Here is a 20560-nt window from a genome sequence, read left to right as displayed (position 1 = left end):
GCCAAAAAACATTTATTCTTAAAATTTACTTAAGCGTTTCGTAGAAACTTTAGTAATAGCCAGAATAATTTATGTCAGCTTAGCAAACTCTTAACAGCAAGCAGAAAGAGCTTATGAAAAGATCCTGTCTTTACACAGTCATAGTTAGGGCAGTATTTTACTTCATCTCTTCACTAATAGCTTTGCTTTCACACTGAAGTCTTCAGACTATTCTGTATATACATTCAACCCCTATTTTCCTGTAACCAGTTTCCCAAGGAAGATATGTGTGGTTCACAAAGGGATCTTTAAAAGGTGATAAACTATAGCAAATGTTACTTAACAAATGAGTCTCAGCATATGGAAGGAGAAAGTGTTTCTAAGTATTTCTATAAAAAGCATGTCCGTGGTAGGGGTAGTGGGGTGGTGGTGGGATGAACTGGGAGACTGGGATTGACATGTATACCCTGATGTGTATAAAAGCGATAATTAATAAGAACCTGCTGTATTAAAAAAATAAATAAAATAAAATAAAATAAAGCAGGTCCATATTTCATACTGTTTGCAAACCGATAAAACCTATTCCTAATAGGCAGATAAATGCTTTCCTTTCTCAAAAGGCCTGCTTCCCCTTCACTACCCACTCTACGAGGTCTAACTTGGGTTTTTCCTGAAAGCTTGTATACCTCTTGTCCTTTAAGGAAGGGGACAGGAAAAGCTTCTGTGCCGAGTACCCTCTTTGATCCCCTTCTCTATGCTGACCCTCACATCCCCTGCCAGTCCTGATTCTCTCACTCTGACCAGCTCGGTCAACTCTAAGTAGAGGTGTCTAGGGAGCAAGCTAAAAGGTTAAGATCAACGAGTACATCCTTTTAAAGAAATCCATGTGGCTGTTTAAAGTTCATACCATTATTAATTGAGGATGATCAAACAATGCTATTTACCGTGCGGAAAAGCAGCCCTCTGGCCTTATAGCGCAGTCATTTCGTTGTGAGACAAGGTGCTAATCCCTTTCAGTTCTCAGGAGAGTACAGTTTTATCAGATGCTGTACTTGTGTTGGATAACCTGTGATGGGACAAGCTCGGTGACTCTTCACGTAATTAAACACACAGCGATAACAAAACACATAGCCAGAGGTGGCGAGAACGGTGTCATTCACGCGGTTTTTACGACAGAGTGGGCACACAGTCTTCATTTGGGGCAACAGGGGAGAATCAGAATTGTAGTCTAGATGTACCGGTGGTGGTGGAGTAGGCAGGGCAGTCAATGACTTGATGGTTTCTTGGTTTCCGGATGAATACCACCACTCAAGGAACTGCAGGAAGAATACACCCACCGAAAGGCCAGTAGAGAGGCATGAGGCGGCACCTCCCACGGCTTGCTTCAGAGCTGACTTTATCTTCTCGCCAACGCTGTTTGGAGAACAGAACAAGGAGGCAAAAGGAGAAACTGTTTATTTAGGTACAATCACAGAAAAACTAATATGCGTGTAATTCTTACACTTTTCATTAGAATCGTTGATTCAGCTTGGGGATTGAATAGTTGCTGGACTGGCGTTTTCTCTTGTAAGTGTCTATTCGAAACAATTCCTCTTTCTGACCTACCGTATTTTAGGAGTTCTAGGAGCTAAGCTTTGTTTTTAATGACTAGGGCTTTGTTGCTTTGTGTTTTGAGAAAGAAATTAATGAGCCATTGATTATATAGACCTTTTATGGGGGTGGAAGATAGTATATCCAGAAAAAGAAATAACTCACTTAAAAAACAACTCAGCAGTACTGAGGAATATATTTGAACTTGTCAGAGAACACAGACACTAGGAGCGGGATAGCACCATGGTTAAGAGCAGTCTTTAGAATTGTATTGATCTGGCTTGAATCTCAGCTCTGCCGCCTATTAGCTGTGTGGCCTTGGCAAGGTACTCAAATGTTAGAACTTAGTTTCCTCAACTGTTAAATGGTGCTAATGCATTTATTTCATTGAGCTGTGATGAGGATTGAGATAATATATGTAAACACCTAGCACAGGGCGTGGTACATAGCAAGTGTGTGCAAAAATGTAGCCAGTATGATGAGGAATTTTACCAGGATGGAAATCCTTGTTTTATGGACACAAGAATTTTTCGATGATTTTATGAAATACCCCAAAGTGGACTGAAGGGGGTAAATTTCATAAAATTGGGATAAGATTTTAGGATTTATTAATCAAATATGTTGGGGAAATGTTAAGCCTTACCTCCCAGCTGGTTGCTGCATCATGCTGGCTTCGGCTGGTTTGTGCTCCAGAGCTTGTATATCCTGAACTGTAAGTCGACCTAGCCGAACCCCAGCCAGACTCAGCAGTGGTGAGTGATGCTGAGCCTTTCCTAGGATGTATCGAAGCTGCTGTACAAGAAACCAGCCTTCCCAGGCCATGTTAACAAATGGGTAGGCTGCCAAAAAGGCTCTGTAAAATCGTTTCCAGCGGGAAGTAGGGGGATGGATGGAATATTCATCCTCTTCTCTCAGGCTAGAAATCAGCTTCTCCAGCTTCACTTTCAGATAGGGAAGAAGAACCAGGAAGATAACTGACTTCCAAAGCTGCTTCTTTGGGAGACCAGCACTGGCCAATCTCTGAAGCTTGTGTGTGTCTCCCATTACGATCCTCTTTAAGCCATAAAAGTTTTCAGAAAACGAGGCGCTGGTTTTAGACAGATAATGTTGCTGGAGCAGAAGATCTAGCAGGGTGAAGATTTCATCAAACCACTTCCACAAGAAGCCGTAGCGGGCAGGATTTGATTCTGCAAGAACCTAAAGCAAAATAAATAAATGAAATTCATTCCATTACACAGCTACTATGCCTTGTATTTATATTTCCTTTTTTTCCATCTGAATTTCCACACTTTTCTTTCTGGGTCTACCTTAACCTGCCTTTAGTGCTAGGTATTCAGTACACATAACAAGAGACTCCATAACCATTAAATCATGTGATGTGCATTATATGCTAATTGGTTATTTCAAAACTTAGGCCAAGAAATAAATTCAGATTATTGGCTTGGTTTTTACCCGGACGTTCCTAAAACTTTTCAGAGAATTAAATCCTTACCTTGACCACATGATGAAGAGCAGGTCTCACTGCTGTCATTAAACTGTCCTGTGCTACCACCTCAAAGATGGATGGCTGGTCATCCACCGAAGCAGTTGTGATGTGAGCCCCGTGCTCAGCCATAGTTTCGTGTGTGCACTGGGTTTTACTTTGCCCACAAACTCTCTAGTAAGCATGAACTTTCTGGGGGTGCCAGATGGGTGATATTTTACAGGAACTGGGCAAAAAAGACCTCTTCCGGAGGCAGAGGGGAGGGGTCTCAAGGGAAGGTGAAGAATGAAGTCAACGCGGACACCCACGTTAGGGAAGTAGTGTGTGGGAGAGGTGAGTTGATTAATGCTGCACCTCACAGGGAAAAGCGTGACTATGGGGGGACAGGTACGGCGAAGGAGCGCTGGCCTCTCGAGCGGCAGTCCTGGAGGCGGCCAATCACGGACTCCCAATCCGGAGGGCTCAAAAGCCAGGCGGCTCTGAGGGATCGAAGGTGCCAGTGCAGGCCGGCCCCAACGGCCTGGCTCAGCTGTGGGCTGTGCAATCCCGCCGCCCGCGCCAGTCCTTGCGAGCTGACCCCAGGCGAGGGGCGAGGAACCCGCGACGCCGCGTTTAAAAGGAGGTCTCGGCTTTCTGTCAGAAGCCGCAACCGGAAATAGAAGCCGCTTGGAGCCCGATGGCCGTGGAGAGGCGCTCTAGCCCCGAACGCGGCCCCGCGACCGGAACTAGAGAACTCTATGATCTCACAGGGACTTCCGCTTCCGCTCCCAGCGGGCTCGGTTGGAGAGGAGTTTTCCGCTGGTAGGTTTTACTTTTCTTAGCTGGTTTTGCATTGCTGTGTTGTTGGAAAGCCACGGCTCTGATATCTCTCTACAGAGTCATTTTGGCAAGGTGTTGGGTCGCCGCACTGACGTCTGGCGCCCGGAGCCAGAGCTCGGCCTGTTGCTGAGGCCTTTGTTCCCTGGGGCGATAGAGAGAGGCGAGGGACCCAAGGGAATGTGGAGATGGAAGGCTCACTTTGCTTGCGGCGGGTGTGGTGGCTCACTATTTTTGCCGCCTTCGGGAAGGATTTGAAGCGACAAAGCCGAGATAGAAGGCTTAGCCTTATGGCTGCCAATTATTAACAAAAAAAAAATTTCCTGCTGTTGTTCAGAATTTGGGACGATTTTTTTCATTCAAGCTGGTACCTTAATTGTCTTCTAGGTTAGGTTACGTTCAAGCAGAACTCTAGGCACTTGCAACACTAAATGAAAATGGTTCCTACCCTCGAACACGGTAGGATGCGTCACATTAGCGATATGAATACAGTGCTAAAACGGAGTGATGCTGTTGAATTCTAACTCGCATGAATTGGGGAGGCTTGGCAGACAAGGTACTTTTCATTGTATACCAAAGTAAATGTAATTAACCTGACCTTTTGCAAACTACTTTTACATGTTATGCAATTGCCTTGAGTAGCTGCAGGTTTACTGAATTTGGATAATAGTTAAAGTTCATCTCCTCTCTCTCCAACCTCTCCCCTCAACCCCTGGGCTAAATAGCTAGAAGTAGAAGTTTGCTTACTTTATACCATAGAGGACGTTATGGTATAAAGACAGTTAATTGTTTCACATAATGAGAACGCTGGAACAAGGTTTGGGTTTAGTTGTTTCAATAGGAGAAATAAAATCTTGCAAATTAACCTTAATTGTGGTTCCAAAAAGTGTTTCAGGGAATTCCCTGGCGGTCCAGTGGTTAGGACACTGTGCTTCCACTGCAGGATGCATGGCTTGGATCCCTGGCCAGGGGAACTAAGATCCTGCATGCAGCGTGGCCAAAAAAAAAAAAGAAAGTGTTTTATAGTCTGATTGGATACCTGCTGGAGAAAGTCACATTGATGGAAGATTTTACCTTACAGAGTTTTAAGGAGTAGAGATAATGTATCTACATAAAACACCTACCTGTAGCTTCTTGGTCAGTGGTATCTCTTACAGAGAGGCTTTTCTTAAGTGAACAGCAAAAAGACAAAGTTGAGAAATAGCATCACCTAAGACGAGTGGGAAGTTAGTTAAACATTGGTATCAGGGTTCTTTGGTTACAAGCAACAGAAAACAGGCTAATTTAAACTAAAAAATTTATTAGAAGAATATGGAGTAGCTAACAAAATAAGGAAAACCAACTCTGAGGGAACAGGAATTACACAGTCCTACTGGATGTTTCTAGCAAGAATTAGCAAAGGGTCATACAGGCATCGCTGTTGCAATGAACGAGCTTCAACAAATTTCTGTCACTGTACTTATGATTCAGATCCCTATTGACTGACCTTGGTTCAGATTTCATCTCCACTCGCTGTTTCACTCTTAGCCAGAAGAGTGCAAGACACCTTAATAGTCCTTTGAGAATATTCCAAAAGTAAACTGATGTTGTTATGTGAGAAAAAAGGCAGTCAGAAATAACAATGTCAATTATTACAGCCAATAAATAATAAACACCTCATCACAAATCCCACTCCCAGGTTTATGGTGTAATAAGCAAGACAGAAATTGATTGCACTTATGTTAAAAGGTGTGAAGAGCCATCAGATAGGTTAATATGGTGAGTTTAGAGGAAGAGACAATAAGAGCTGGGAGAAATGAGGCCGTTCAAACTAGCTTAAACAGAAGCTATATTGGCCTTTGTAACCAAGGGGAAGATCGTTTTTAACCTCACGTTTTATCTCAGCTTCTTTCTGCCAGTTGCTTTCTAATACAGCGATGTAACCTGGTATCTCCTGCATCTTATATCAGGACCAGATGTCCACTGAGAAGGTTTTGTGGATTAGGTGGACCTCAAAAGATGAGTACATTTGGAGAAAGTCAAATTGTTTGCTTTAAATATAGAGAGGAAAATAGACCAATAATACATAGTCTATACTGTTGACCATAATATAGAGGCTCTTAAATGCTAGTTTTAGTACTTTGCTTGTGGACATTCATTCATTTATTCCTGAATAATTTACTTATTCATTTATTACTGAATACATCCTGTGCGCCAAGCATTATGCTAGGTGCTGGGTAGACAGTAGTAATAAAAACAGACTTGGTATCTGCCCTCATGGAATTTACAGTCTAGTTGGGGAGAGAGATACTAAACAAGTAAAGAGACTAATATATAATTTACAAATGGAATAAGAGGGCTATGATGGGGGTGGCAGTGGGGCCTGGGAGAGAAGAACCTTTTAGACTGGGTAATCAGGGAGTGCCTTTATGAGATTACAATTAAAGTGAGACCTAAATTATAAGCCAGCCAGGCCTGTGTGGAGTTGGGGAAAACGAGTATTAGGTAGGAGGAGCGGTAGTTGTGAAGGCCCTAGGATGGGAAAGAGCTTGGCCTATTTGAGAGCTGCAAAAGCTAACAAGAGGTGAAATGAAGAGGAAATGAAGAGTGACTGAAAAGGATAAAATGATATTAAGAGAGGTAGACAGGAGCCTAACCACTCATAGGCCATGGGAAGGAAACTGGATTTTAGTCAAAGTATAATGGGAGGTCATTGAAGGATTTATACACCGGAGTCATGACCAGGTTTATATTTTTAAGATGACCCCTTAGTGGTTATGTGGTTACATTTACTTTGTGAAAATTCATCAAGCTTTATATTTTTGGTGTGTACTTTTTGGAATGTTAGTTTATACTTCAAAAAAAAAGTGAAACAAAAATCTGGCTGCTGTATGAATAATGGTTGGGAAGAGAGTTGAGGTTTCTAGTAGTTGAGGCAAGAGGCGATGGTGGCTTGGAATAATGAGGTGAATAGAAGGGATTGGATGAATTTGAAATATATTTTGAAGGTAGGATTGACAACTTGGAGATGGAATGAATGTGGCAGTTAAGGGAGAGAGAAATCAAGAATGACCCCCAGATTTCTGGCTAGTAATTTCTGGCAGTGTAATTTGTTCAAATAATTGCAATCATAGCAAATATTTTACACAGTCCATACTATGTGCAGGCATAGTTCTAAGTGCTTTACGTACACTAATTCACTTCATCCTTGTAATAATATTATGATTGGATATTAGTATTTCTCCCATTTTGTAGATGAGAAAACTAAAGAGCAAAGAAATGGGGAAAACTGGGAGAAGGATAGGTTCTGTACCAATTAGGAAATGAGGAGCTGTTGAAAGTTTCTGAACCGGGGAGAGGTATGAATCAAAGATTTTTCTGGTGGCATCTCTACAAAATCCACCTCTGTCTTCTGTGAGTTGTACCTGGAACCACAGTTTTTAAACACCTCCCCCAATACTCTTATGATTTGCTTAATTTGGGTGGGCCATACGTGCAGACTTACGATCAGTGCGGTTAGCAATTTGGTGGTGAAATTTGGGGACTAGGTCAAGGCTAGAGATAGATATTTTGGAGTCATATGGGTAGGAAAAATGATTGAACCCATGGTATTGCTAAAGGGTTAGTGTAAAGAAAATGTATGAATATAGAACTTAAAAATAAAATGCTTGCTACTTTCTCCCTCAGACACCATCCTATATCTCTTCTCTTTCAGCTATACTTTCTTATGGAGTTATCTGTTTTCATTTCCTTACCTCCCATTTATCTTCACACTTCTTCAGCATGGCTTTTGCCTTCATTATCTCTGCTGATGGTCTCAGCAATGACATCGAAGACCTTAGTGCTGCTAAATCCTTGGACACTTTTCGGCCCTTCCTCCTTTTCTCTCTAGCAACTGTTGTTGTTGACCACTCACTCATACATTTATCCATTCAACAAACTTTGGGGAGGGGGCGGCTAGGCCTCAGAGATATAGTATATAGGTCCTATACTTTCATAGAACTCTAAAAACGTCCTAAATGATTATGACCACCAGCTTTTCCTTCTGCCTCTCTACTTCTCAGTCCCCTTTGCACTTTGGTTTCCCAACTTCTGCCTCAGGCTCTCATTCTTCACATTCCTCTTCTTCTTTTTTTGGTTAAAGACTTTATTATTACTTAGAGGAGTTTTAGGTGGGAAGCTTTCGTTTTGAGGGGAAGGTACAGAGATATCTAGGTCTTGGTTTCTGAAAGGAACTTACTTTTGTGTAAGCACGCCTGTTACATGCTGGGCGCCTTACCTACTTTAAGCTTCACAAGCTGGAGAGAGTTATATCACTGGATTTATTTCACAAGTAAGACTAAGGTTGAGGAGACGTTAAGTAACTTTCCTAATCACATTCAGGACAGGGATTCGATCTCAGATGGATTCAAACTCAGATCTGAGGCCATGTCAACCTCTTTTCCTTGCACCACTCTCCTCCAGTCCCACTGCCCTTGTATGGTCTTGGGCTGGATCACCATTGTCCACATTCCTGAACTGGCCAGGGAAATTAGCTGGGTTTTTTTGTTTGTGTTGTTTTAAGAAAACAGGATGTTTCACTAGCCCTATGTGTAAGTTTTTAGAGAACTCCTGTGCGAGGAAACAAATCCAGGGAATGTCAGCTTGTTCAATAGATCCGTTCCGATCGTCAGTGAACTTCCTCGAGGCCCGGACCTCAGGTCACTTCCCGACTGCGCAAAATTTTTCCGTCTCCAAGGCGACCAAGATGCCCGCCTTTCTGGTTCTCCTGCGCGCCGGCGCGCGCGCGCCTGGATGACGTCACACGGCGAGGCCGTCTGACATCACACGGCGAGGCCGTCTGACGTCAGAGTTTCCTGTCCACCATGTTTGTCCCTGGCAAAGTGGGTTTTGCGCAGTGGCTTAGACCTGGAGAAGGAGTCGTGGCGGGCAGGAAACCATTACAGCACTGCTCTCTGGCTGCTGCTGCCACCCCTGCCCTTGCCTCCGGTGAGTTCAGGGCGGCTAACTTTGGGGTGTGTCCCTCTTTTGGGGAAGGGAGCCACGCTTGGTTGGAGACGGGCGGAGGAGAGCAATCTTAGGAGCGTGACCGTTGAAGATGGAGTGAGCCGTCGGGTGTGACCGTTATGAGGAAGAGGGTTGGAGAAAGGGACTCCACCGCTGGAGCGGGGTGAGGGAATCCGCGGGGTGGCAACTGGGAGTTGGGGGGCACTGGGGAAAAGATGTTCGAAGTGGGGGGTTAGGAGGGCCAGAGGCCAGGGGTGTGGCCGGTAGAGACTGGAGGCCGAGGGGAGAACCTTCTTCCCGGTTTGGCGTCGTTCACTGAGAGGCTGGGACGTGTCCAGGTACCAGAAGGGGAAAGGGGTTCCCCCAGAGTTTTGCTCATAGGTGGGCAGACCTCACCCGTCTTCTGTAATTTGAGGTTGAGACGCCTCTCCCTCACCTCGTAATGGAGGAACATATCCCTAGAATCTTGACCACCTGGGGAAAAAAGAGGAATTCCTGACATTGGAGAACGGGAAGAGAAACCTCCAGAATTGACCCGTTGTGAGAGAGGGGGAAGCAGGTGGGAGTAAATCTTAGCCCGGAGTTTTTTCTTTCTGGTCTTAGAAGGAGTGGTCTGGTTTGAGGAAAGACTGTAGATTAAGACAGAGGTAAAGAAACTGGAACTTCCTGTTATTCCATATTCTTTGAATCCAAAGAATTGATTCATGCTCTTTGTTTTCAGAGCACTGAAAACAGTGCCCATTTGCGGGGCAGACTTTTTTTCAACTCACCTGGCTGCTTCATTATGAAGCAGTGTGAATAAAGTGTGAATGCTTCATTAAACTTTGACTTTTAAGAAGTGTTTTTTAAATGCCAAACACTGTTATAATCATGTGGTTTAAAAGAGAAAGTAAAGAAAACTCAGTAAGTTTAGAAAAGGAAGAATGACAAAGGAAGTGGTCTCAGTGAGGAACAATTTAAATTATTAATCACCTCCCTGGTATAATTCTGTTGCTTAGCCTCAGGGTACACTTACAGAGTCATAATAGAAAACAGCAGATGAAGGAGATGCAGCTGTACAAGAAAACGTGTAACACATTCCAATGATGACTAAGCGTGGTGGTAAGATGAGAACTGTTTGCAGGTATCTTAGTAGTTTTAAACTCCCAAAGAAGCAGAAAGTATAGTGTGTTCTGCAAATAGCCTCACTGAAAATTGGGTGGTAAAGGTAATACAAAGCTAACATTCTGTGACTTAAGAGACTCAAGAAAGTCCAGTTCTTCCATCTTTTCTTTTTCTTCTTTGACACACCCGTATTTTAAAATATTACGAACCAAGCTGAACAGGGAACGAATCAGGTAGGACGCATTTTCGTTTCTTCCTTCTTTTCTCTCCTTCCAGGCCTAAGTTTTCCAGAGTTTATTTCAGTTAAGAATTGGATGTAAAACTTTTGAGCTTTTTTCTTACCGGATAATATTAACATATTATTTTGTGGTCATTTTTAAATGGAAATTGCAGGTGTGTCTGTTGTAATGAGTTGTCTGCTGTCATTTCTTAGGCAATAAATGATACCTGAAGATGCCATTGTCTTTGCATTATTGAAATATCTGATTAGCACCTCTCACCCTTGTAATGAAAGATTGCTGAGATGACCTTTCTGCTTTATAATTTGGTCAACTGTTCACTTTTTCCCTACTAGCACCAACTGTGTAAAGTCCTACTTTATGCGAAGAGGGGATTTAGTGGCCTCGCCAACTCTAATTTAGCTGCCATTTCCCAGAGAGCCATTTGAAATTAAGACCCTATTAATTTTTTTCTGGCCTTATTCTCTTTACGGGCACCGGAAGGAGGGAGGAATAGTTGAGAAGGGACTTTTACAAGCTATATTTAGTAGAAACTAGGTTATGTTAAATCTAGATGTATAATCCTGTACAGGGAGACCTTTTCTGAAATGCAGTGACATACTCTGGGCTAGGAAAGTTAGAGTGATTGTGCTTTTGACTGTGGCAGCGTTATTATTATTATTTTTTAACAATGTCCTGAGGTCATACCTCAGGTCCTCAGAACAGCCGGTGACTCCTCTAGTTTGATCTGCTAAAAAGGTAGTGTGAATTCCAGCTCCATGATGGCTTGGCTTTGCCCTGGGACTCTCCTGAGGAATAAATTCTCCCCCAGCTCCCAGAAGGAACTTGATTTTTGAGGCTCTTCAGCAAATACTTGACTTATTCTTTGAACTCTATCTTGGCTGCTTTTTCTTTGGCTTCTAAAGCCAAAAAACAGCTTTTTTTTTTTTTTTTTTTTTTGGTGTACACGGACCTCTCACTGTTGTGGCCTCTCCCGTTGCGGAGCACAGGCTCCGGATGCGCAGGCTCAGTGGCCATGGCTCATGGGCCCAGCCGCTCCGCGGCATGTGGGATCCTCCCGGACCGGGGCACGCACCCATGTCCCCTGCATTGGCAGGCGGACTCTCAGCCACTGCGCCACCAGGGAAGCCCCAGACAACAGTTTTCACCATCTTATGTTTTAGAGAATCTGACCATATTCATCTCTGGTGTGTGATTAAGAGTGTCTCATTAAAACAACAACAACAACAACAAAAAAAAAAACAAAAAAACAGTGTCTCATTTAAAAATATATACAGGGACTTCCCTGATGGTGCAGTGGTTAAGAATCCGCCTGCCAATGCAGGGGACATGGGGTTTGATCCCTGGTCTGGGAAGATTCCACATGCCACGGAGCAACTAAGCCCGTGCGCCACAACTACTGGCCCCACGCGTTGCAGCTGTTGAAGCCCACGTGCTCTGGGGCCATGTGCTGCAACTGCTGAGCCTGCATCCTGCAACTAATGAAGCCCGCGCACAGCAACGCAGAGTAGCCCCCGCTCGCCACAACTGGAGAAAGCCCACGTGCAGCAACGAAGACTCAACGCAGCCAAAAAATGCATACATATGCAATTTTTTGAGGTGAAATTCACATAACATAAAATTAACCATTTTAGAGTGAGCAGTTTGGTGGCATTTGGTACATTCACAGTGTTGTGCAACCCCGACTCTTCTCACTTCTTTTTGTCTAGGCTGGTTTATTTTATTTTGGGGGAGTTTCTTTTGGCTTAAGTCAGGAACTGACATGATAAAATGTTGCTCTGCCAATATGTGTAAGGGATATTTCATTACTGTTGTGTAGGACAGTGCGAGATAAGAGAGTGGTGTGTTTCTCCTTTCTCTTCAAAAGCAGGGGTTCTTAATTTAGGGTCTAAGATCATGTACTTGATTCTCTCCTCTTCCCTGAAATTTTGTGGGCTGGTACATTATTCTCTAGTAAGAACTTAGTGCTCACAATGTAAAAGGACAGAAATCTAGTCCTCGATGATGAAATTTGTTAGGGGAAGTAATGAAATGTGTGGGTCACTAATAAAGGTACGATTTAAGACTAGGTTAATTTAATGTTTAACAGATCATGCTGAAATTTTCTGTTAAAAATTTAATATATGTGAATGTGTATGAGAGCTTTAGAAAACAGAACGATTTTGGTGCCCTTTTTCAAAGAAACAGTGAGAAATTCCAAGCAGCTTTTGTCTTTAAATGTTAAGCAAGTTTTAACTTTTGATGATCCCAAAGGATTAGAGTGGTGTAACAACATCCTGGATAGACTATAATGGCCTTGAGCTGTGGCCCTCCTGTCAGGCTCTAGTACTGTAATCATTTCTGTATACTGGTTTTCCTCTTTGTATATATAAGTTCTTAGATGATAACTTCACATTTATTCCAGGTCATTTTTTTTATTAATTAATTAATTAATGGCTGTGTTGGGTCTTCGTTGTTGTGCGTGGGCTTTCTCTAGTTGCGGTGTGTGTGGGCTTCTCATTGCAGTGGCTTCTCTTGTTGCGGAGCACGGGCTCTAGGCTTGTGGGCTTCAGTAGTTGTGGCATGTGGGCTCAGTAGTTGTGGCTCACAGGCTCAGTAGTTGTGGCACACGGGCTTAATTGCTCCGTGGCATGTGGAATCTTCCTGGACCAGGGCTCAAACCCACATCCCCTGCATTGGCAGGCGGATCCTTAACCACTGCACCACCAGGGAAGTCCCTCTTCCAGGTCTTTTATGTGAAGGACTCCTTTCTTCAGTTCGCCTACTTCACATTTAGTTTACACTGTGAATGGATTAAGTGATGAAATGGATTAAAAGATTATAATTCTTTGAATTTTAGCTAGAAAAGACATTGTGAAAATACTGCATAAGACAAGCCTCTGTTACAGGCTCACTTTAAGTTATAACAAATAGTGTCAAATCAGAAATTTCTGTATTCTATAATGATTTGTGTGAGTTCTAGCTCACTTCTTTTAACAAGGTAAATTCAGTGAAATTCTTGTACAACCTAAAAGCACTATTGTATAAGGATCAGTACTATAAACATTAAGTAGCTCCTTGGAAAGATAACAGATGAGTCTAATTTCCCTTAAATAGTCCAAGTAGTACATTTTAGAGAACAAACTAGAGCCAACCTTTTTTCATTATTTTATGATTTTCTGGCTTTTTTCCTTAATTGCATTGATTTGTTGAGGGCTTAGGTCTTTTTTCTCAGATCCATAATTACCATTGTTTGTGGAGGTATTATTGCTCAAGTTTGCCAAATATATTATCATTCATGTTGTTTTGACCAGAAAATAATGAGTAGGTGCCAGGGCATCTGTCCAAAATTTGGTGATAAGTATTATTAATGATGGTGGTCAGTAAGAAGATAATCATTTTTTAACAATTTATTTATTTGGTTGTGTCGGGTCTTAGTTGTGGCAGGCAGGCTCCTTAGTTGAGGCTTGCTGGCTCCTTAGTTGTGTCATGCGAACTCTTAGTTGCGGCACGCATGTGGGATCTAGTCGTACCAGGGATCGAACCTGGGCCACCTGCTTTGGGAGCGCAGAGTCTTAACCACTGTGCCACCAGGGAAATCCCAGAAGATACTCATTTTTGAGTGCAGCAGGAATATTATTAAAAGAAAGTTTTAATGTATTTAAAGAAGTCAAGTACATTGGACAAAATCTTAAGAGTTTCTCAAATCAGAAAACATTGTCTCATTATTTGGGGAGAAGTGTGATCAGTCCATGCTGTTTTCATTTTACCAATGGAGACTTATGTCAACTGGATTAATTCTGGAAATAGGAACAGAAAAGTTAAATTGAAGCTGGGATCCATGTTCTTTTAAGTTTTAACACCAGTTCTGATCCTCTTTAGCACTCAGTGTGACTGAACAAATATCTCAGTTTTTTGCATTGTTTTTAACTGTAAACTGATATTTTTTGTTTTGGGAAATACTCGGGGGAATTGTAGGTTGTTGGAAATATGAAAACCATAATTTAAAAAAAAATCCATGCATAACACCTCTCTAGATGTTTGCCTCTAGGTGTTTGTCATGAAAGAGTATTGTCCTACTAATCTAGGCTTTTCTTTTTTTCTGAAAGAAATTCCTTTTATTGACAGTTGCATGTAATGGTGAAGAGGTTGATAAAATTTTTTTCTCTTTTCAGTTTTACTCTGTTTCAGAATATATGTCTTAGAGTGACTCCGTCTTGAGGCAGGGAAGTAAATCAGATTTGCTTTAACGGAAAGTAATGGGGAGATCTTTTGAAACAAACTTTTCTTTATTTTAAATATTGGAGTGACTAACTGAAGATGTATTTGTAAAAAGATGTAGCTTTAGGTCTTGGAGGCTCTGAGGAGATAATTGTGGATAAAATTATAAAACTATGATAGGTTCAGATTATCACTCTATTCCATTAGGCCTTTGGATTTTGTTCCAATTAGCTTTTGAGGCAAGGATTACATTCTTAATTATCCTTGCATCCCTTTGGATCACCAGTGATGGTGGTAAGGATGAAGATACTTTCTGAATGCAGAAATTCTTGTATATAAATGATCTTAAAATTAGTTGAATGCCTTGCTGGACGTAAATAACTTGGTTAAAGGAATTCTCTTCTCTTGCTGTAGGTGCACATTAAAGATCCACAACCATGACTGACTCCAAGTACTTCACAACCAATAAAAAAGGTAAGTATGAGAACCTGATCACAGCCTTTTTTGAAGATTCTTCAAAAGTTGTGGTGTAAGATTGTTCCAGGTAGAATGCTCCTGACCTCTTCAGACATGTATGTCTTGGACCATCTCATTGGGGATATCCTACAGAAAAGTGTATTGAGTAAATTATTAAAGTATGGGTTTTTAAAGATACGGCTGTGGTGCACATCATTTTGACTTGAAGGTTTTAGTGAAAGGAAGAGATCCAAGATTGATCCATTGAAGATTGATAGATCTGAGGAGGGTAAAAGGAAGAAGCACATTTATTTTCTCTTTTTGAAAAAAATTGAGTGTAATTGGTTTACAATGTTGTGTTCATTTCTGGTGCACAGCAAAGTGATTCAGGTGTGTGTGTGTGTGTGTGTGTGTGTGTGTGTTACATATATATATTCTTTTTCAGATTCTTTCCCATTATAGGTTATTACAAGATATTGAATATAGTTCCCTGTGCTATACAGTAGGACCTTGTCGTTTGTTTAATATATACTAGTTTGTATCTGCTAATCCCAAGGTCCTGATTTATCCCTTCCTCCCCTCCTGTTTGGTAACCATAAGTTTATTTTCTCTGTCTGTGAGTGTTTCTGTTTTGTAAATAAGTCCATTTGTATCATTTTTTAGATTCCACGTATAAGTGATACCATATATTTGTCTTTCTTTGTCTGACTTACTTCACTTAGTATGGTAATCTCTGGGTCCATCCATGTTCCTGAAAATGGCAGTATTTCATTCTTTTTATGGCTGAATAATACTCCATAGTATATATAAACCATATCTTCTTTATCCATTCATCTGTGGATGGACACTTAGGTTGCTTCCATGTCCTGACTATTGTAAATAGTGCTGCCGTGAACGTTGGGGTGCATGTATCTTTTCGAATTAGAATTTTCTCTGGATATATACCCAAGAGTGGGTTTGTTGGATCATATGGTAACTCTAGTTTTTTAAGGAACCTCCATACTGTTTTCCATAGTGGTTGCACCAAATTCTTTTATTTTTTACTTGGAAATAAACATTTTATTACAAGGAGTACTACTAAAGCAATACAGCAATAAAAAGTAAAAATGAAAGTTCCCTTCCTCCCTATTCCTGTTCCTGATGGAAACTCGGTATGTATCCTCAGTCTTTTCTATGCATGTATTAATACATATGATTTTTAAAATTTTAACAAAAAATGATTATGCATGGAAATTTGATATTTTCTTATCCTTCCACACATGATGATTTCATACCATCATTTCTGAATTATGGCTGTGAAAAGGCATAATCTCAGTGTAATCATGAGGGAACACCCATGACAGCTGAGGGTGTTCTATAAAATGACTGGCCTGTACTTTTTTAAAACGTCATTATCATGAAAGACAAAGGCTGCCCAGCTGTTTCAAATTAAAGGAGACTAAAGAGACATGACAGTAAATGTAATGCATAATCCTGCATTGGATCATGGCCCAAGGAGGATGGGGGTAAAATTACTATAAAAGACTTTATCAAGATCTTTGAATAAGGTTTATAGATTAGATAATGACAATATATCACTGTTAGACTTCCTGATTTTCATCATTGTATTATAGCTATGTAACATAATTCCTTGTTCTTAGAAGTTATACACTGACATATTTAGAGCTAAAGAGACATGATGTCTACAGTTTACTTATTCAGTGAATCAGAAAAAAATGTATAAATATATTAAAAGTATGATAAAGCAAATGTGGCATAATGTTAGCAGATGGGGAATTTTGCAACTTTTCTTTAAGATTAAAATGATTTCAAAAGAAAAAGAAAATGGGAGGGCACACATAGTGGCCTGGAGCACCAGAAAATTTTCTAGAAAGCACAAGCATATTTCTGTCGTTTGGAGTTATTTAAGGGTAAACTTCTATTATAATACAGAAAACACCATAGAGAGTTGCTTAATTACATTAGCTACTAGTCCATGGCTTTCAGCCTTGCCTGCACATTGGAATTGCCCAGTGAAGTAAAAGACAATAGGTGATGTCCAGTCCTACCCCTGCAGATATCCTGATTTCTTTGGTGTGGGATATGGCCTAGACGTGGGTTTTTTTTAAAAAGCTCCCCAGAATTTTCTGATGTGTAGCCGAGATTGAGAACTGTTGCTAGCTGCTAGCAATGCTTGGTAGATTTGATTCAGGGGAACAGGAGGGGGGAAGATAAGAATTTAATAAAGCTGTAGTATGTATGAGATACCTTGCCTCCGTGCTCCTCCTTGGCTCCACCCAACTTCTTGCTGTTTTTACTGCTTATAGCGTACAAAAGCATTTAGCCCCTTGTCATTCATTTTCAGCTTTTTTTCTTATTCTCTTATCATTCTGAAATGTATTTATTTCTTCTGTTAACATTTTGTGTGCTTTGATGACCAGGATGTTTCTATAATAACACAAAAAGATGTAATTTTAAAACTCACCTGATTTTTCAAACCTTCACTTATAATGGGTCCTGGTAACCTTTTTTTAATTCAGGGATTTTTATAAAGGTTTGAGACTTACAGATGAATCATGGCTGGGTAAAGACCACATTTTAAAAAATGGATAGACTGTGTTCCTTTTACTTCCTGTAACACCCACCAGAACTGCCACTGGAGCATATTCTTTACGTTTATGCTGTTGGAGTTGGAATAATTTCAGTTATATCCTGTTTTGATTCTTCAGCTCCTGCTGCTATTCACAATTCAGATTTTCTGAAACCGTGCTGCTTGTCCTTTACTGTTTTCAGAAGTAACTGATGGGAACCCTAAGAGCTGGATTTGGCAGCAGAGGACTTGGAGAAGAGGAGAGTGACTCTTTAAAGGGCCCAGCTTTTCTGTCTGTGCTATTTTTGCAGCTGTCAAATAAAAGGGTGATTTTTGTAACAGTTTGTTTGCTTTGTTAACGATGGATTTTGATGTAACAGGCTTTTTTAGTGCTCAACTTCTGTGCTTGCCAGTTCATCCTTCCCATTTAGAGGCTTCAGCAGATCACCTAGTTTGCTGCCCCCACTATTTCTATACTGGTGAACGAGGTTAAAGTGAACATCAAGAACAGTCGTAAAGGTGGAAGAAAATGAGGCAATTCTGTGGATTGAAAGTTGACGTGACAATAGTCAACTTATTTTCATGGTCTTATAGTATATTTTCTTCTTTCTTTTAAAACCAGTTGAGGGCTGTTAACCTTTTTTCTTATTTCAGCTCCAGCTTTCTGAAGATAGGTGAGCCTGGGCCTTAAAATAGTGGTGACAGTCCTGGCATTTCACGGTGCAGGGCCTGAGCAGTCAGTCATTTAAGATTATACCTTTAGAAATGACTCTGGTTTGTACCATTCTTGAAGCTTCAGGATTATTATTTCTGTTCTTAGATTGATTGAACAGGATAGGGCCTTAAAGCCCATTATCATCTTAAAGTACTAATTAGAGCAGTGATTCTCAACCCTGATTATACATTAGAATCACTTGAGGAAACTTTAAAAAATATGAACGGAGGAGTTCTACTCCTTGACATTCTGATTTATTTGGTCCAGAGTGGAGCCTGAGCATTGGCATTTCTAGATACTTCCCGGGTAATAGTGTGTAGCCAACGTTGAGAAACACTGGATTAAAGAGTCGGGAGAAACAGTTCTAAGGCCAGCTCTGTCACTCGCTCACTTAGTGACCTTTGAGCCTCAGTTGTTGAGTTGAGAGTAGGTGAATGAGGAGTCTCTTCTGGTTTGAAAACATTGATTTGTGAACCTGTTTGCTGCCTGCATTTATTTTTTTCCCAGGACTTTGAAATTCTGACGGGAGATCATCCCTCAGATGCTGTTCTCTCCCCATCCTAGTAAGATATCATGAGATATCTTTCCTTTTTCCCACTTCTGTGCTTCCTGAGATCTGGCTTACACCTTCCTCTCTGGCGATAACCCCAAAATAGCATCCTTATCAATGGGTTGGTTAATATTCTAGGGATTTGAACTGTACCTATCCTATAATTTTTAAATAATCTTATTTCAGTTGCAGCCCTGCCACTGGTCATCTGTTGTGTTACTTGCTATATAGTACAGTGTTCTGCTCTAGTTCTCTGATCCTGTGACCTCACCCGTTTGTTGTCTTTTAGGAGAAATCTTTGAATTAAAGGCTGAACTCAACAATGAAAAGAAAGAAAAGAGGAAGGAGGCTGTGAAGAAAGTGATTGCTGCTATGACTGTGGGGAAAGATGTTAGGTAAGGGTAATCTCTTCTGCTTTGCTCATTTTAGACTCTTACTCTATGGCTTTTACTGCTTTTTTGGTTTTTTTTTTTGTTTTTTTTTTAAGCAGAGGTCTTCTTAGAAGCCCACATGATTTAAATTTATTTATTTATTTATTTATGGCTGTGTTGGGTCTTCCTTTCTGTGTGAGGGCTTTCTCTAGTTATGGCATGCGGGGGCCACTCTTCACCGCGGTGCGCGGGCCTCTCACTCTCGCGGCCTCTCTTGTTGAGGAGCACAGGCTCCAGACGCGCAGGCTCAGTAGCAGTAGTTGTGACGCATGGGCCCAGTTGCTCCGCGACATGTGGGATCTTCCCAGACCAGGGCTCGAACCCATGTCCCCTGCCTTGGCAGGCAGATTCTCAACCACTGCGCCACCAGGGAAGCCCTACTGCTTTTTATTTAAAGCTATTACAGTCAGAACGTATAAGAATGAGTTTGTCCCACTGGAAACATCAGGAAGTGTAGTTGCTTTTATATTAACTCTGTGACTAAGTTTTTTTTTGTTTTTTTTTTCTTGAGTGAAACGAGCTTGATTTCACTTGCATACAGATCTAGCATAAAACCTCCTGAGAGCTGACAGAGTTACAAATCTGTTGCTGAGGTAGTTTTAGAAGATGATAAAAATACACTGAGAAGCAGAAGCCCATGTGTACTTTAATTGGCTCAAGCCAGTGCCCTCAACTTTACAACTCTGCGTTTAATTGCTGAATTCAAGATGAAAATCAGTGGTAACAAAATCCAAAGGGTCTTTTTTGTTTTTCCTCCCTTTTTTCCTGTAATTTAGGAAGGCCATTGGAAATAAATAAGGATTGTCTGCAGGCCCCTGAGGATTCCCGAGATCCTTTCCATGAAATCCATGAAGTCAAAGCTATTCTTGTAATAATACTTAGGTGTTAGTTACCCTTTTCACTGTGTTGACATTTGCATGGCTGGTGCCTTAGTGTGAATTAAGGCAGTGGTGCCAAACTGTTAAAAGTAGTCATTGTATTCTTCACCATCATGTGCTTGCAGGAAAAAAGGGCAGTTTCACTTAGGACTGTCCTGCATGAAGCACTAAAAATTTATTTCAGTAAACCTTGAACTTTGAGTTCAGGTCTTTTTAATATTCTGTGTGATGAAATAGGAATTAGGCATAAAGTACTTCTACTGCATAGCAAAGTGTGACGGTTGACTTGAAAAAAAGCCCTTGCACAATTGTTTGACTTGGGAACACCATTTCTTTGTGGAAGAAAGGTTGACAGACAGAACTATAGTTAATCAGACTTCGGTATTTGGGAGACATTTTATAAAAAATGAACAAAGTGAACCTGTCACTTCAAGGGAAAAAATTTGACAGTAGATAAATTTCGACTTTAAAGTAAAAATTAGAGTGTTGGAAAACTTGTATCTCCCATCGTGAGCTTGATAGCTTCCCAATACTTAGAGATTTTTCTGATGAGATTGGTGGTGA

General features: G+C 41.0%; 2 protein-coding genes across 2 annotated transcripts in view; one reads left to right on the top strand and one right to left on the bottom strand.

The window, feature by feature from the left end:
• LOC117309624 (peroxisome assembly protein 12-like) lies at nt 1–3728 on the bottom strand. The gene is made up of 3 exons (XM_033848009.2): nt 3062–3728; nt 2213–2766; nt 1–1392 (listed from the first exon to the last, which is right to left on the bottom strand). The coding sequence occupies exons 1-3, from the start codon at nt 3182–3184 to the stop codon at nt 993–995; spliced, it is 1077 nt and encodes a 358-aa protein (XP_033703900.1). The 5' UTR covers nt 3185–3728; the 3' UTR covers nt 1–992.
• LOC109551719 (AP-2 complex subunit beta-like) overlaps nt 1–20560 on the top strand; it is a 104604-nt gene that overhangs the window by 36760 nt on the left and 47284 nt on the right. The window contains 2 exon segments of the mRNA XM_073797712.1: nt 14812–14871; nt 18977–19082. Coding sequence (XP_073653813.1) covers nt 14835–14871; nt 18977–19082 — 143 coding nt within the window. The 5' untranslated portion in view covers nt 14812–14834.

Source organism: Tursiops truncatus, chromosome 20 (assembly GCF_011762595.2).
Source record: "Tursiops truncatus isolate mTurTru1 chromosome 20, mTurTru1.mat.Y, whole genome shotgun sequence".
NCBI lineage: Eukaryota > Metazoa > Chordata > Mammalia > Artiodactyla > Delphinidae > Tursiops > Tursiops truncatus.
Note: the sequence above shows the minus strand (reverse complement) of the source record. Positions and strands in the feature narration are given on the sequence as shown.